Source organism: Suncus etruscus, chromosome 1 (assembly GCF_024139225.1).
Source record: "Suncus etruscus isolate mSunEtr1 chromosome 1, mSunEtr1.pri.cur, whole genome shotgun sequence".
NCBI classification, from domain to species: Eukaryota; Metazoa; Chordata; class Mammalia; order Eulipotyphla; family Soricidae; genus Suncus; species Suncus etruscus.
This window is the reverse complement of record NC_064848.1, coordinates 167,225,315-167,243,417: the sequence shown is the minus strand read 5'-3', so window position 1 is coordinate 167,243,417 and position 18,103 is coordinate 167,225,315. Positions and strand designations below refer to the sequence as shown.

The following is an 18,103-nucleotide window of genomic DNA, read 5'->3' as shown; positions in this document are numbered from 1 at the left end:
CCCAAAATAAATGTTACAAAAATGATGGAGCATGTCAAGAGAGCAAAACCATCTGAAGACTCGCTGACTAAATTTGGGCTACTGTGAACATCAAAATAAGTAATGGCTTTTAATTCATCAAATAAGAACCTATAAAAATGAATTCACTAGGGGCCTGAGAGATAGCACAGTGGTGGGGCGTTTACCTTGTATGTGGCCGACCCAACAGGGACCCTGTTCGATTCCTGGCATTCCTTATAGGCCCCCAGCCTGCCAGGGGCGATTTCTGAGTGCAGAGCCAGGAGTAACTCCTGAGTGTCATCGGGTGTAGCCCAAAAACCAAATTCATCAAATAAGAACCTATAAAAATGAATTCACTAGGGGCCTGAGAGATAGCACAGTGGTGGGGCGTTTACCTTGTATGTGGCCGACCCAACAGGGACCCTGTTCGATTCCTGGCATTCCTTATAGGCCCCCAGCCTGCCAGGGGCGATTTCTGAGTGCAGAGCCAGGAGTAACTCCTGAGTGTCAGCGGGTGTAGCCCAAAAACCAATCAATCAGGTTTTTTTTTTGGGGGGGGGCCACACCCGGTGACGCTCAGGGGTTACTCCTGGCTATGCGCTCAGAAGTCGCTCCTGGCTTGGGGGACCATATGGGACACTGGGGGATCGAACCGCGGTCCGTCTCCTAGGCTAGCGCAGGTAAGGCAGGCACCTTACCTCGAGCGCCACCGCCCGGCCCCTCAAGTTTTTTTTTTTTAAATGAATTTGTTCCGGTGCCTTGATCCTGGAGGCCAGCTCTTCCCAGGTATGGGGTTAGGGGACACCCATGCCAGAGGCATTCTCCCTAGCTTGAAGGGTGCTGAGAGGCTTGGCAGGCCTCCAGCCATTCCCCTATTTCCCCCTGGACTCTAGGCCTGGCCTGAGTACCACCTCGGGTGGCCTGCTGTTGGGTTCCAGGTGGACTCTATTAGGGGTCCCCAGGCTTCCCTCCTCCCTACTCTAGGGGGGGGGGACAAAGGGAGGGGTAGGGCAGATAGCTGGCTTTCAGTGCCTTGATCCTGGAAGCCAGCTCTTCCCAGGTATGGGATTAGGGGACACCCCATGCCGGAGGCATTCTCTCTAGCTTAGGGGATGCTGGGAGGCTTGGCAAGCTTCCAGCCATTCCCCTATTTCCCCCCTACTCCAGGCCTTCCCTGGTTGCCGGCCCAGGTGGACTCTATCATGATCCTCAGGCTTTCCCCCATTTCTCTCCTGATACTAAGGGTAGGGGGGACACATGGGGTGGATCGCCATCCACCCAATGCAGCACTGGTGTATGTTGGGACATTACCTTATGACATTCATTGATATTTTTTTTTCTCATTGGTCTCCATTTTAAAAACCACGCAGGGGTATCATATATATTTAAAATAAAAATGGGAGGATGGACTCTCAGGTTCGGAAGAGACCAGTTCGGGTGGGGGTACCATATATTTTCAAAATAAAAATGAGAGAATGGTCTCTCAGGCTGGGAAGAGGCCAGTACTCTTTACCTACTTTACTCTCAGCAGCCTCTTGGCCTCTTCCTTCTTTCATTGTGTAATTGTGGTTGCTACCATATTAGGTTTCTGGTTAGTTCCCATAAACAATGACAATTGAGTCCACTGTCTTAAGTTAGTTTATTTTCCCCACTTTGTATCTTTTTTTCTCTTTGTGAAATGTTCAATAAGGAATTTTGGTGAAAGAGTCCCTCAGTTTAATGCTTATGTTTGAACCAGGTCATGGGGATTGTTGGACTTGTTCTTGTGGCCCCCCCATATGCGCTGAACATTGACATGATGACCTGGCATAGACCTCAAAGGTTTGGGCATTTTCCAGTCACCCCTGAACCAGGGAAGCCATCTATGAAACATCCAAAGTTGTCTATGACATCACCTGGAAGCAATCCTCTACCAGGGAAGACCCTACTGCTGCTCTGACATCGATTTACTCAAGAGTCTTCCCTTAACACTAAGATTTAAACAATAACGATCTACGTACTTGATAGGGATTTCTGCATTGCCCTTTGTGAGTTGAAATTAGATGCCGCTCTGCACCATCCTGACTTCAATGTAGGATATACAGATTCCAGGATTTTCAATACAGAAACATGGTATCAACAACAGAGACTGTGAAAAATAAAACTGTATGGGCACTACAGACAATGACCTGGATTGGACAAACTAGTTTGCCTGGAGCCTAGAAACGGTCTTATGTCAGGAAACTTCAGGGGAAGGGTCTCCTTGTACTTTAAAGTTTTTTCTTTCCATGACCCTCATACTTTGGTGGGCGCACGCAAACGATAATTGCCACTCTAGCATTGTTTTTACAGTGCTCCTTTGACTCTAAACCTTTAAGAAACCACTAGTAAAAATATCTGGAACAGCAAAAAGAATGGTTTACATTAGTGTTAACATATTCTCTTTTAGTTACACTAGCATTCTGGGGGATAAAGGAGGAAGATAAGGGATATATGCTTGGGAACAGGGATGAAGGGAGGACAACACTGGTGGTGGAAAGGCACTCATTTACTGTCACTGTGTACCTTAAATATCACTTTATAAGATTTGTAATTCACTTTGGCCACAATAAAAATAAAAATAAAAAAAAAAGAGTAAACCATGGTGGATTCTATCTTCCTTGCAAATTTTATTATGCAAAATGCAACTTCCCATTCTTTAATTATTTCATATCCATCAAACCACTGTTTCTGTGAGTAATAAAATGAATTCAATCAACTTACTAAAGAACATAGTAGGCAACCTAAAAACCACAATAGAGGACTTCAGTAGCAGAATGAGAAATGTACTCAAAGATAAAATGTATTACATTGCAGGGCTAGAGTGGGTAGGGCGTTGCCTTGCATGTGCTGACCCATGTTCGGTCCCCAATATCCCAGATGGTCCCCCCTAAGCATTGCCAGAAGTAATTCCTGATCACAGAGCCAGGACTAACCCTGAGCACCACCAGGTGTGGCCCAAAAAACAAAACAAAACAAAATCGCTAGGAAGACCAGAAGGGGAAAATAAAGAAAAATGACCAAAACCTCAGGAATTTATGGAACAATCTCAAAAAAATTAACATTTTTCCATTAAGAAAAGAGAATGGGGGGCCGGAGAGATAGCATGGAGGTAAGGCATTTGCCTTGCATGCAGAGGGACAGTGGTTCAAATCCTGGTATCCCACGTGGTCCGAGCCTGCCAGGTGCGATTTCTGAGTGTAAAGCCAGGAGGAACCCCTGAGCGCTGCCAGGTGTGACCTAAAAACCAAAAAAAAAAAAAAAAAAAAGAGACTGGGGAAGAACTGTTTAAATTCATTGTAACTGAGAATTTTCTTGGTTTTTGGTCCACACCTGGTGATGCTCAGGGATTATTCCTGGCTATGCACTCAGAAATGGCTCCTGGCTTGGGGGATGCCGGGGATCAAACCCAAGTCTGTCCTGGGCAGCTGTATGCAAGGCAAACGCCCTACTGCTGTGCTATTGCTCCAGCCCTGTAACTGAGAACTTTCCTTTTGAGGACTAGTCATACACTCCTACTGAAGCTGAATTTCAAATAAAATAAACCCCAATAGAAGAACAGCAAGATATAAGTGACATAAGCCAAAGATATAGAATCTTGGCAGCAGCAAAAGAAAAAAAATATATGAGAAACCTCAGGACTTACCTCAGACTTAAGAGGGATTCATATGATATAATCAAAAACACTGTATGAGACAGACAAATAAATAAAAAAATCCTCTAGTTAGCAATGGCACAAAGCTTTAAAAACAACAGCTAAATATGTGTATAGTAATCAAATTTTGTTCTACCAAAATGTATCATAATAGGAAAAGAAACCCGACTTAAAAGGGTTTCTACTTATAGGGCTGGAGCAATAGCAGAGTGGTAGGACGTTGCCTCGCATGCGGCTGACCTGGGACAAAACCAGGTTTGATTCTCGGCATTCCATATGGTTCCTGGAGCCTGCCAGGAGTGATTTCTGAGCGCAGAGCTAGGAGCACAGAAGTGACCCGAGAATTCCAGGTGTGGCACCAAAACCAAAACCAAAACCAAAAAAAAAAAAAAAAAAAAAAGAACTATTTATAGGGGCTGCATTGATAGCACAGCAAGTAGAGCATTTGCCTTGCATACAGCTGACCTGGGTTCAATCCCCGGCATTCTATATGGTACCCTGTCCTGCCAGGAGTAACTTATTTTATTTTTGGGTCACATCCGGCAGTGCTCAGGGGCTACTCCTGGCTCTATGCTCAGAAATCGCTCCTGGCAGGCTCAGGGGACAATATGGGATGCTGGGATTCAAACCACAGTCCTGCATGCAAGGCAAATGCCCTACCTCCATGCTATCTCTCCGGCCCCCAGGAGTAACTTCTGAGTGCAGAGTCATGAGTAATCCCCAAATGCTCCTGGGTGTGGCCCCAAAATAAAACAAACAAAAAATCAAACCAACAACCCCCAAACAACAACAATAAACTACCTATACTTAAAACAAAATGCAGGGAAGGAGAGTAATAATAGATTGCATAATGAATTGAGGCTCACTTGCTTTGAATTTAAGAGAGGATAGAACATCAGAGGTAATTTGCATCGTATTTTCAAGAAAACTTACTTAGATGACACAAGAGACAAATGGAAACTGTACACATTAAAAAGAAAAAAGTACCAGAAAATAGAGTATCACAAGTATCCAAAATTCACATTACAAAAATGCCAATAAATTAACTTTATTTCAATACTATCACTTTACATGAATGGCCTCAACTCATTGATTTAAAAGGCAGAAGGACTGGTAGGATCTGAAAATTAAACCAAATTGTCCATTTAGGGGAGGCATACCTAAACTGTTATAAGTAGAAAATAGATCACATGGCAGTTTTTGGTTTTGGTCCACACCAAGGTATCCAGAGATCAATTCTGGTGGGCTATGTAATTATGAGGTACCAGGGATTGAATCCTAGTTGGCCCCATGCAAGGTAAGTGCTGTACTATCTCTCTGTTTTGTTTTTTTTTTGTTTTTTTTTTTGGGCCACACACGTTTGACACTCAGGGTTTATTCCTGGCTATGTGCTCAGAAATCGCCCCTGGCTTGGGGGGACCATATGGGCTGCCAGGGGATCGAATCGCGGTCAGTCCTAAGCTAGCACTTGCAAGGCAGACACCTTACCTCTAGCGACACCTTCCCGGCCCCTCTCTCTGGTTTCTTTAATATTTTCTAATCCCATCACTGCACAAGGTCACCTATGGACTTTAAGGATATTCCCTGAGCATATGAGTCAAATAGTCTCACCCAAAGATTGTAACAAATTTAGTTATCTCAGTCAAGAGATATGGATACTAGTTTCCTTTTTCTTTCTGGGTTGAGGGCTAACCTAGTGGTGCTTAGGGGATACTTCTGGCTTTATGCTAAGTGGTGACTCCCAGCAGTGCTCAGAGTATCATGAAGACCTAGAAATTGAACCCAGACACTGAAGGTCAAAGCAGCACTCAATCCAGTAAGCTATCTCTCCAGCCCCTACTTTTTGGTTATAAAAAGTACAGTAAAATGATTTTTGAATGTTGAATATATCTTTAACAATGTTTATTCTAAAAGTCAACATTCTTATTAAAGAAACCTTATAGAAATAAAATGTCTAACTATTCATGACAAAATATGATATCTACATAATACTTTCTTAATGGGAAAACCTATTAGAGATCTATTCTCTATACCGTGTCCTTTATTGCATAAATTATTTATATAGTAAATTCCAAAAGCTTAGTATAGAAATTCTAACTTTGGGCCCGGAGAGATAGCACAGCGGCATTTGCCTTGCAAGCAGCCGATCCAGGACCAAAGGTGGTTGGTTCGAATCCCGGTGTCCCATATGGTCCCCTGGGCCTGCTAGGAGCTATTTCTGAGCAGACAGCCAGGAGTAACCCCTGAGCACCGCTGGGTGTGGCCCAAAAACCAAAAAAAAAAAAAAAAAAAGAAATTCTACTTTTGACACAATGAAATCTGTACAAGCTATACTACCTCATCTTGAGAGTGCACCAAACAATACACGATCATAAACAAGTTAACTAGATTTATAAATTTAAGTTAAATAGTTCATCATTTGCTCAGCTAAAATAAATTATGTACATAATAAACTAAATTTTCAAAACTAAAATGATTTTTAATAAAAATCATACTATAGCTATTTTTAATATTTAAGAATGATGGACCAGAAACATAGTGGGTAGTGGGTAGGATGCCTGCCACACATGGCTGCTCTGATTAGATCCCTGGCATCTCTTAAAGTTTCCTGAGTTCAACAGTAGTGACCCCTGTGATTCCTGAGCAGAGAGCCAGGAGTAAGCCCTGAATAATATGGGGTGTGGGTGTGGTCCCAAAACAAAACACTTAAGAATGAGTATACCCAAAAGAGTATGTACAAAGCACAATTTTATTTTTTAGGGGATTGTTGGGTCAAACCCGGTAGCGTTCAGGTTACCGTAAGTGGAGTTGGGGATGAAAGTCAGCTGTGTACACGGCAAGTACCTTAATGCTGTATAATCTCTGCAGACCACTATTTTCATTTTATTTGTCAAATATACTGCAAACTAGAAAGTTACTTTGACAACATATTTGACCCATATTTACATTTTATACAAATTTCAGAAATAAAGTGCAGTAATAATCTCTATTATTCAATCCATACATTTTTATGGGAAAAAAATACTAACACAATGAACAGATCCTTGCACAAATGATTATCACTGTTTCATATCTGTAGCAGATCTAGTTTCCTCATCAACTTCCTGGACTTAGCACTCTTTGTTGTTTAGTGGGCCACACCTGGCTGTGTTCAGGATCTTCACAGAAAAATACTCCTGGCAGGCTCCCGATACCCTATGTGATAAAGAGGATCAAACCGAGACTGCTGCTTGCAAGGCAAATGCCCTATCTGCTGTGTATTGCTCCTGCCCCGATTTTGCACACTCTTAAAGTTACTTGATCCAACAATATTGTATTGTAAATATACCATCAATTTAGGCAATCACATAAGATAAAGAATTGACTTTCCAAAATTGACTTAAACCAAAATGAATTTTGAAAATAAAAATTTAAGATTCTCCTCAGGGGGGCATGGGGGAGAAAAAAAAAGATTCTCCTTCAACTACTACTAAAAACACTCTTTTATGCATTCATACATGTGTCCTGACTTATTAATCTGTGCTTCTGCAGATCTTCCTATAGAAAGTCATCAATCTTCTTCCTTCTCAATATATGTCTTTGCATTAACTCGTGCCATTTGCCTGGCCAAGTATCTGTCTCTAGCTGAAATTACAGTTTCTTCATTGTTCCGCTTTGCAAACTTGTTCACTGCTTCGTGGGTTGTTGCATGTTCTTTGTCAGTCTCTTTGTTTTCCTCTGTGATTTTGTGTTTAGCTCCCAGTGATATTTCAGAAATAGATGGTTTCTCTAGGTGTTTTTCTTTGTCCTTTTCCATGTGTCTCATTTTATCATTTCTTTCCTGGTCAGAAAATTTATCTTTTGCCCTGTGATTCAGTTTGCTCTCCTTTTCGTCTTGATTTTTTTCTGAAAATTGAATACTTACTTCTCGTTTTTCTCTGTTTCTATATTTATCACTGTTTTCATATGCATCTTTCCTTGCTTTCATATGTTCTTCCTTTTCTCTGACTTTTTCTTCCTTCTCTGCTTGCACTCTGTGTCGGTCATGGTCATTTCGTTGTCTATCTCTTTCCTGTTCTCTTGAGGTATACTTCTCTCTGTCTTTTTCCTTTTTCCATTCTCTGTCACTTCGTTCTCTATATCTTCCCTTTAATCTATCTTCTTGTTCATGCCGTTTCCAGTGGGAATCTCTATGACTGACTTCTCGGTGCTTATGGGAATCCTTCTTTTCCTTTCGGTGTTCGTGGTCGGCATAATAGTTCTCCTGGTCCCTGGATTGGTATTGACTTTCCCTTTTCTCATGTCCTTTTGACTTGGAACTTTTGGAGTGGTGCCAGGTAGTATGCTCTCTTTCTTCACTAGATGACTGTGAATGGACTTGATTTCTGTGATGCTTGGCCACTTTCTTGATGGTTTCAGTACCCCTTTCCCTGCAGCAGTTCACTTCATTATTTTTTCTCATTTCATTATCCTCACTGCTTTTATCATCAAAGTCACTGTCTGCATCTGGGTTATTCTCTACTTTCAAAACAGTCTGCAGATTGTTTTTCTCATGTGGAATTCTGTTCTCTGAAAGTACTTCATCAGAATAACCCTTTAATTTCTCTTCCTTTATCTCAGGCCTTAAAAAATTTAAAAAATAAGTTATCAATTGTAACATAAAAATAAAATGCTCGTATATTTTTCAACATTTAAATAAACCAGATTTGCATATAATTCCCAATTATTCAAATGTATAAGAGTATCAATCTTTACTTATCTTGTAGATGCCTACAAATTATTTTCTTATCATTCAAAACATTTCAATGTTGGAAATAAAACAAAAAATACGAGCCCTTCTATATTTAGAATGAGATCAAAAAATAATTGGGAAAGGTAAGCTATATTCTAGACTTAAATACTATTTTCATAGCAGGAAGCTCAAGTTTGGTCTCTTCATTGGAACTTTTCTTTCTTTCTTCCTTTTTTTTTTGCTTTTTTGGGACACACCCCCTGATGCTCAGAGGTTACTCCTGGCTATGTACTCAGAAATCACTCCTGGGTTGGGGTACCATATGAGATGTCGGTCCTAAGCTAGTGTAGGCAAGGCAGATGCCTTACCCCTTGCGCCACCGCTCCAGCCCCTTACTTTTTTTTTAAATACAGAGTCCTGAATTCTATGAAGATTTCCCTCCCACCACAGCAAAATGGTGGCAAAATCTAATTCTACTTTTTTTGCTTTATTTTGTGCCATACCCAGCTGTGCTCAGGGTTATTCCTGGATCTGCACTGAGGGATTACACCTGGTAGACTTGGGGAACTATATAGTGTAATCTTGATCTCTTGCATGTAAGCCATGAGTGAGATTTATCAGTGAATCACCAGTTTTAACTCACTTAAAACCACTCAGTTTTTTTGGGGCCGAAGAGATAGCAGCACAGCGGTAGGGTGTTTGCCTTGCACATGGTAGACCCAAGACGAACGGACTTGGGTTCAATTCCCAGCATCCCTTATGGTCCCCCGAGCCAGGAGCGACTTCTGAGTGCATAGCCAGAGTAACCCCTGAGAGTCATTGGGTGTGGCTCCAAAATAAAAAGAAACAAACAAAACCACTTAGGTTTTTTTTTTTTTTGGATACACCCGGTGGTGCTCAGGGGTAACTCCTGGCTCTATGCTCAGAAATCACTCCTGCAGGCATGGGGGACCATATGGGATGGCAGGATTCGAACCACCATCTGTCCTGGACTGGCTGTGTGCAAGATAAATACCCTACTGCTGAGGTATCTCTCCAGCCCCATAAAACCACTCAGTCTTAACTCTTTCTTTTTTTCTTTTTGGGTCACACCCAGCAGCACTCAGGGGTTACTCCTGGCTCTACACTCAGAATCATTCCTGGCTGGCTCGGGGGACCATATAGGATGCCAAGATTCAAACCACCATCCTTCTGCATGCCAGGCAAACACCCTACCTTCATGCTATCTCTCCGGCCCTCACTTTTCCTTTTTGACTATTACCTATGCACCTGAGACTTACGTTTAAATTGTTCTGGATGAAATCTATAGGTTTTTAAAATAAAAATAAAACACACATAAATCCCTATCCTTTATCTAATCAGCTCATGTTTGGCTGACATTACAAAATGCAATCTTGCAATTCTGTTTCAGAGGTTAAATAGATTAGATCAGAGATTATCAACAATATCTTATAACTATTCATATGCCATGTCTCACCTAGCTTCACGAAAGCTGCATGAAGGCACTTCTTCTTCACCAACCGCTTGATTTAACAGATGCCTATAAAACCCACTGAGATCTTTCTGCTTGGTTACATCCAAGCGAGCTGAGAAGGAAAAAAAGAGCAATTTATTAAACAAGGCACACTGCAGTTTAATTAAGAGTATCTAACTGTTTTTTTTTTTCCCATTACTGTTCTACATTAATACTGCTTTGTGGAAATTTTTGCCAGATTGCAAAAGTTACTGCCACTTACCACATGAAAGTCTGGATTATGTAGCAGTGCCATTATGTATTTTAATACATATTCTTATTAAATTTATATAATCATATTATTGCAATGCAAAATTTCAGCAACAAAGCAAATAGTTAAATACAGGGCAGGATTCTGCTTTTATTTCCTTCTACCCTTTCTTCCTATCCCATAGTCACCTTCAAGTGCAGCAGCCCTCTTTTCTCTTTCTTCCTCTTCAGCTCTCTCCTGCAGTTTTTTCTTATAAGCAGATGTCACAAATGCCTCTTTATCATCAAACTCTCCCTTCTCCATTTCTCGCTCTCTCTGTATTTTCTTTTCCATTCTTTTCTCCTGTTCTTTTTTTCTGATCTCAACTGCTTTTAGCAAGTTGTGAATATACTTGGGCTAGGGGGTAAAAAAATAAGATCATTAAGAAAGAGGTTTCCAAACTTATTTGAGTTACCACTCCCTTTTCAACAAAACAAGAATACACTTAATATTCGCCCCCTGATCCCCAAACTACCTCTTTAATATGAATAAACAAAGTGTCCTCCAACCATATCCAAGGCTATTTCTAACCTGTATTGTATCAGCATGCTCTGTAGGACTATAGCACCTACTGTGGGGAAAAAATTTAGAAAGGGGCATATTGGTCACTTTCTGGGGGTGGGGGGGGTGTTTTAGAACCATACCCCAGAATGAACTACTTCTACAGTGAACTTCTTCTACTGCATGAAAGGCAAGTGCCTTACCCCTAAACTATCTCTCCAGCCGTTAGAAACCATAAATTTGATTATAACTAACTAGTCCAATTATCTTCTCAAAACTGACTAGATCATTAAAACTAAGATTGTCTATTAAATTTTCATGTATAGGGCCCGGAGAGATAGCACAGCGGTGTTTGCCTTGCAAGCAGCGGATCCAGGACCAAAGGTGGTTAGTTCGAATCCCAGTGTCCCATATGGTCCCCCGTGTCTGCCAGGAGCTAGTTCTGAGCAGACAGCCAGGAGTAACCCCTGAGCACTGCAGGGTGTGGCCCAAAAACCAAAAAAAAAAAAAAAAAAAAAATTCATGTATAAAGCTAGAAATTAACTATTTTACTTTTCCTAATCTTAAACTAAGTATGTTGTGTGTTTTTCTTACTTTTAAATTTATACTGCCTAATTAACACTTCTTCAAGGTATCTGTGAATCAGAAAGGTTGCAACTAGTTTTTCACCTTAATTAAAATATATTTAAAATGGTTTGCTATAATTTTATAGCACTAGCTACTAGACAAGGTAAAATGTCAAACTCCTTAAAAATTAATGCTTGTTAAAGAACAATCTCTGCTCAATGTTTTCTAAACCAAACCAGGATCATGGTATGTAATGAGTATTTATCCTTATCCTAGTTATCAGCTAGGAAGCAGTAAAAAATAAGATAGCAAAATATCAATAAACATCAATGTGAATTTTTCTCTAAAAAAAAAAAAACTTTAAAAAGCAAACTATAAAATATAGAAAATAATTTGCCTGCTTGTTAGGACAGTATGTGGTTTGGGTTCTAAATCAAATCTACAATATTTGAAATTCTGAGCTTTTTACAATTGTGAAAACTTAAAAGCTCAGCTCATTCCCATATATCAAGATCATAAAATGTAGGTCAAGCTCAAGAAGTTTCTATTTTTAGTTACAAACCTTCCGGTCTTTTCCCAAAAGTAATTTGGGATTATTTTCTTCTTTCTTCTTTTGTAAATCATCATAAATACTGTCATACTCATACACAGTAGCATCTTCAGCAAGGGCCTTCTGGATTTCCAGCTTGGTCTTTCAAAAAAAAAAAGTTTCAAAAGTACAAGTCAGCTAACAAATACCAGAAAAAGCCGTAATGTTTTAATGAAACAGAAATCAAAACTGTGTCATTAACCATATTATCATATTTTAGACAAAAATATTAACATCAATTCTGAAATCTGACAGCCTGGGTTTAAAATATCATGTTTCATATATATGAGCTACTTTGGACAAGTTTTACTCTTTTTGTATCTCAGTTTTCCTCATCTGAAAAAAGATAATTTATTGTATTTATCTTCCAAATTTGTTGTGATAAGTAGCTTAATAAACTAAACCTCTCAGAACAAATAAAAAAATGAATGTTAAATATACTTTATCAATATATTTTTCAATATATTTTAATACAGTAATGATTATATATTCATTTGTACATAACAGAATTATTCAAATCATGAAGTCCTAGGGTGATTCAGAAGCAGCTAACGATTTTTATGTTTTACTTACTGGGCTAAAGCCAGTAGGACTCAGGAGCTTTTTCTGGCTCTGCACTTAAGGGTCACTGGGTAATGATGGTTGGGGGACCACAGTGAAGGAGACCAAATTCACATTTCCTGTGAATAAATTCACAGCCCAATAAATTCCCAATCCAAAACTTAGATAATGTATGGGTCTTTGAAAAATCAAACCCAGGATCTCATACATATGAAACATGTATTTTACCACTGAGTTATCTACCCCCCATTTTTATATATCTAGATCATATCATAAATTAAAATTTCATGTTATTCTTAGTAAGCTGAATTAAGAAGTAAAATGATGTTTTCAGGGGCAGAGACATAGTATGGGGGTAACAGTACAAAGTACTTGCCTTGAATGTGTCAACCCTAGTTCAATCCCTGGCATAACATATTTGCAAGTCATGTAAATTTAGATTTGGGACTTATTTAAGTAAGTACACAAAGAAAAATACATAAATGTCAAAAGAACACTAAAACATATAACACCTGCTAATCTTGGAAAAATTACTAGAATCTCTGGTGCTTATTTTCCCATATACAGTGAAATTAAACTTGACCAACGCTCTCAAAAACATTCAGCATTTAAATTTAAAAAAAATCAGTCTTTTGATTCAATAATTTGCAGCTGTGGAGTTTTATCTCATGATAAAACTATTATTAAAAAATAACCTAAATACATACTATAACTCCCAGGGAAACAGTTAAATGGTGTGTGAGCTGGGCTTATTTCCCTGTCTGAGTTTTAATACAATTCCATTCATTTATTATAGAAGTCACACAACAAAAATCCTATTTGCCCTCATTGCTGTAACTACAACTACAAAATGGAACAAAAACTCAAATAAGGGTCTAGAGCGATAGTATAGCGGGTACTTACTTTATACACAGCTGACCAATTTCTGACACCCCATAGTATCCTCCCCATCCCCATCCTGCCCACCAGATCGAGTTTTGAGCAACCCTTGAACAGAGCACATCAGGGTGTGTCTCCAAAATGAAGTAAATAAGCCTCCATTCCAACCCTCCTGGCACAAGTAAAAGCATCTACCTTACAAGACTATTACATAAAGATAAGTTTTAGAAAGTAACTATCATATGTCCAGACATTTCAGAAGCACCTAGTAAATTTATCCTTATGTTAGGGTCTAATTGACAAGAAAGAAATTTCTAGAAGTGTTTGCCTTGCAAGCCTTCTCTGGTTTGGTTCCTGGCATCCCACATGGGCCCCCAAGCCCTCAGGATTGATTCCTGAGTACAAAGCCAGGAGTAATCCCTGAGCACAGCTCAGTGTGTCCCAAAAACAAAGCAAAAAAATCATTTTTTTTTTTAATATGGAGGGAGTTAGAAGATAACTCAAGGGGCCGGAGCGATAGCATGGAAGTAAGGTATTTGCCTTGCATGCAGAAGGACTGTGGTTCAAATCCTGGCATCCCATATGGTCCCCTGAGCCTTCCAGGAGCAATTTCTAAGCATAGAGCCATTAGAAACCCCTGAGCATTGCCAGGTGTGACCCCCACCCCTCAAAAAAAGAAGATAACTCAAGGGGCTGGAGCATATATGCTTGTATTCCGAGTTTGAACCTTCACATTGTGACCCCTAGACAAACTGATGACAATGACTCAAGCATTAATAGGTTTGCTCCCTCCTCAAATAATACATGGAGGGAAAAATAAAATTAAAATAATGTACCTTGCATTATTTTATTTTATTTTTTAGTTTTTGGGCCACACTCGGCGATGCTCAGGGGTTACTCCTGGATGTCTGCTCAGAAATAGCTCCTGCATATGGGATGTCGGGATTCAAACCAACCTTGCAAGGCAAACGCTGCTGTGCTATCTCTCCGGGCCCATACCTTGGATTATTAAATCTGTTCTGTAACTAACTGTGTGATCACAAGAAATAATGTTCTCTTTTTAAATTTTCAAGAGGTATTTGTGATAATACACAGAGACAATTGAGATGAGGGTTCATTGAAGCTGGGCCTCCTGAAGGCACAGAATGTATTTCACCTCTCTGAGTTAGTTCCTCAGCTCCAAAACAACAGACTTCTTAATTGGTTAATTGGTTCTTTTATCTTTATTTAAGCACCGTGCTAACAAACATGTGTGTAATTGGATTTCAGTTATAAAAAAGGACATCACCCTTCACCATTTAAATATTCCCACCACGAGTGCTCCCCACTTCCCTCCTCCACCACGCCCCTGCCTGTATTCGAGACAGGCATTCTATTTCTCTCACTCACTACCATTGTCATGATAGTTGTTAGTGTAGTTATTTCTCTAACTGAACTTACCACTCTTTGTGGTAAGCTTCATATTGTGGGCTGGTCCTTCCATCCCTCATCTCAATTGTCTCTGTGTATTATCACAAAGTTAATTGGTTCTTAATTTAAAAAGAGTTATGAGAGGGCCTGGAGAGAGATAGCACAGTGGTGTTTGCCTGGCAAGCAGCCGATCCAGGATCTAAGGTGATTGGTTCGAATCCTGGTGTCCCATATGGTCCCCCGTGCCTGCCAGGAGCTATTTCTGAGCAGACAGTCAGGAGTAACCTTTGAGCACCGCCAGGTGTGGCCCAAAAACCAAAAACCAAAAAAAAAAAAAAAAAAAAAAAAAAAAAAAGTTATGAGAATTATTAAGATAATGTATGTTAAAAAAATAACTTGGGCGAGACAGTACAGCAGGTAAGGTGTTTATCTTGCACTGGCCAATGTAATTTGCATAGATAGTCTCCAAACCCACCGGAAGTGATTCCTGAGTGTAGAGTTAGGAATAAGCCCTGAGCACAGTCAGATGTAGTCCCAAAACAAAAACCTTGGAAATAGTATACAGTATTTATATACTTGGTACTTTCTGTGGTATCTATAATATCTGAAAAACCATGATACTGTTTTTTTGGTAGACAATTTCAAATATTTATAAAATTATTAAATCAGTTTAGTTTGACCTTTTCTTTGCAAGGGAAGAGTCTCCAAATGGTTAGGAGCCTAGAAATTATTAAACTAATAATCTACTGTCAAACTATTTACTGAGGTTATCTTGTAACAGACATGGGTTTAATCTATAGATAGAAATGAAGAACCAATTCTTTACTTACGAACATGTATGTAGTTGGATTTCAGTTATTCCCACCACCAATGACCCCCATTTTAAAATTTATACAGAATGGAGGCTAGAGAGATAATACAGCCTGTAAAATGCTAGTCATACATACAACTTTGGTTAGCTTTCCTACAATGCATATGGTACCCTGAGCACTACCATTAGATATCCTTAAGTGCCAAGCCAGGAGTGAAATCGTAGAACTGCTTGGTGTGACCCAAAAACCAAAACCAAAACTAAACCAAAATACCACAAAAAACTCATACAGGATGATGAAGGGAAGAAGTAGGCACTCAGTTAGTTGGTAAGCATCATGTTTGAGAGATATACAACTGTACTGTAAATTATGGTATATCAATATAAATGGTGAAGAAAAAAATTTATACAGAAAATCTGAAATCTAACATAATTCAGACTAGCCCAGAGGCCAGTATAGAAGCATAGTAGCTTAACAGTGCCTGTTCTTGAAGCTGGAAAGACAATAAAGAGGTTATGGTCTCCTCTCCTACTGACCCAATTTTAATTCCCAGTACAGTATATGTTCCCGAGACCTCCTGGAGTGTTCTCTAAGAACAACCAAGTAAGGCCCCAAAATAGATAAAAAGGAGTGCCTGCCCTGCAAGCATATGGTCATGAATTCAAATCCCCAATATTCCACATGTGAAGATGCAACCATAGCAACTATGCTAATAATTCCAGTGCCACAATTTCTAGCTGCACAGCAGTCAGGTATGTGTAAGCACCAAAAAATAGGTATGACTCCTAGTAAGCACAATGCAAGCACCATAACCAGAGAGTACAACTAAAAGTACAAAACTTGGTGAACACTGTGGCAGAGCATATGAGTGCTGTAACTTAATGTGTAACCCCTTGTTGAACACCATACCTAGTTAGAAACAGCAACAATAAAGGGAAGGGGGAACATGGAGTGAATAAAATATAAAACACCTTTCAAAAGGGTCAAAATAGATTTAATTCTTTTAGGCTGAAGAGAGACTATCAGTGCTTGCATTTCATGTGGCTAGCTCCCCAAAATGGCCCTGGGCACAGAGACAGAAATAGCCTTTATATACTACTGGCTGGGGGACCTCCTTCCCACCAAATAAACAAAGACAGAATTACTTTAACACACCCAATCAGTAACTGGACACTAAAAAACGTACTTTAAAATATATGAGCTGACATATTCATGAAATAGTATTTCACGAAGTGAGTTTAACACTTTCTTCTTCTTACCTGTTTCATTGCTTGCTTCTTAGCAGCTTCCCTCTGAAGGCTTTCACTCACGGAGGTCTACAAACAGAAAAATGTCATTGTTTAGACAGATTAAATCAGGGGTTTCCGGCCCTGCCCTAGAGGAATCTTTTTTCGTTTTGCTTTGTTTTAGTTGTTTGGGTCACACCCCCCAATATTCAAGGCTTACTACTGACTTTGCACTCAAGGATCACCCCGACTTTGCCTCCTGCGGCCCGGAGGTAAATTGAGTTTGAGCCCCTGGATTAAATATTCCTTTCCCAATATTCTGACTGGCAACTGGTTCCTTCTTAATAAAAAAAAAAAAAGAAAAAAAAAAAGAAAAATTTTATGAACATATTTTCATTTCCAAAATCTATCCTCTAAACTTCATGAAATAAATGTATTTCATTGCTAATATCAGAGTAGGCAATAAAATATTAGAGAAAATAGAATGGTCCAAGAAAAAAAATCAATTTCTTGTTACTGGTCAATAACTTATTCAATCCTTTATAAATTTCAATTTGTTTTGTGTGTACATGATGTCCAGTGGGATCCTTATATTTCAGATTCCTTTCAACACTGAAATAAACATTAAGTCTCATCAACAAAAGGATATATTTTAGTAGTCACCATTTACTAACTTGAACTTCTATATGCTTAAGACTATAGGCAACTACCCAGTACTATTAGTAATTATAATCTTTGGGGCAGGGGGGTTTGGGCGGTGACTACAGTTACATCAGCAGTGCTCAGAGTTTATTCCTGACTCTGTGGTGAGTGATCAACCGAACTGAGTGCTCACCTATGTAGTGCTGAGTCAAACAAGGGTTGAAGAGCTGCATGCAAGGCAAATGCCTCAAATTTTATAATATTTTTCCCGACTGATAATAACTTTTCAATAAGTATTTACTATTAGCATTAACTGGAATGGAGAGACAGTATAGTGGATAAGGCATTTGCCTTATTGCTGGATGAAAGAAGTTAAAAGAAAAAAAATTCCCGGATACATGTAAGAATGGAGAGATAAATATCAGAATTTATGGAACACAAGGCTGTACCAAGAGGAAGATTATAGTACTATGGTCATCCATGAAGAAACAAGAATTGGTGTTAATCAACAGTCTAACTTCACACCCCAAGAAACAAAAGAATACATTAAGGAAGCCCAAAATAAGTAGTAGAAAGGAATAAATAATAAGTAGTAGAAGTAATAAGTGTAGAAAGTAAATAATAAAAATCCAAGCATAAATTAATCAGGAAACAAAAAGCACAATAAAGAGTATCAATAAGACCAAGTTCTAGTTTTATGAAATAATCTAAAATATATAAAACTGATGATCAGAGTAACGAAGAGAAAAGATCCAGATAAATCTGATTA

At 39.2% G+C, this 18,103-nt stretch overlaps 1 protein-coding gene across 1 annotated transcript in view; it reads right to left on the bottom strand.

Annotated features, from left to right (window-relative positions):
• Positions 1 to 7,133: 7,133 nt before the first annotated feature.
• NSRP1 (nuclear speckle splicing regulatory protein 1) overlaps positions 7,134 to 18,103 on the bottom strand; it is a 42,251-nt gene continuing 31,281 nt past the window's right edge. Inside the window, exons 2-6 of the mRNA XM_049772390.1 lie at positions 16,726 to 16,782; positions 11,778 to 11,906; positions 10,297 to 10,504; positions 9,862 to 9,970; positions 7,134 to 8,274 (exon numbers count right to left, since the gene is read on the bottom strand). Of these exons, the coding sequence (XP_049628347.1) occupies positions 7,224 to 8,274; positions 9,862 to 9,970; positions 10,297 to 10,504; positions 11,778 to 11,906; positions 16,726 to 16,734 (1,506 nt within the window). The 5' untranslated portion in view covers positions 16,735 to 16,782 and the 3' untranslated portion in view covers positions 7,134 to 7,223. The remainder of the gene's footprint in view (positions 8,275 to 9,861; positions 9,971 to 10,296; positions 10,505 to 11,777; positions 11,907 to 16,725; positions 16,783 to 18,103) is intronic.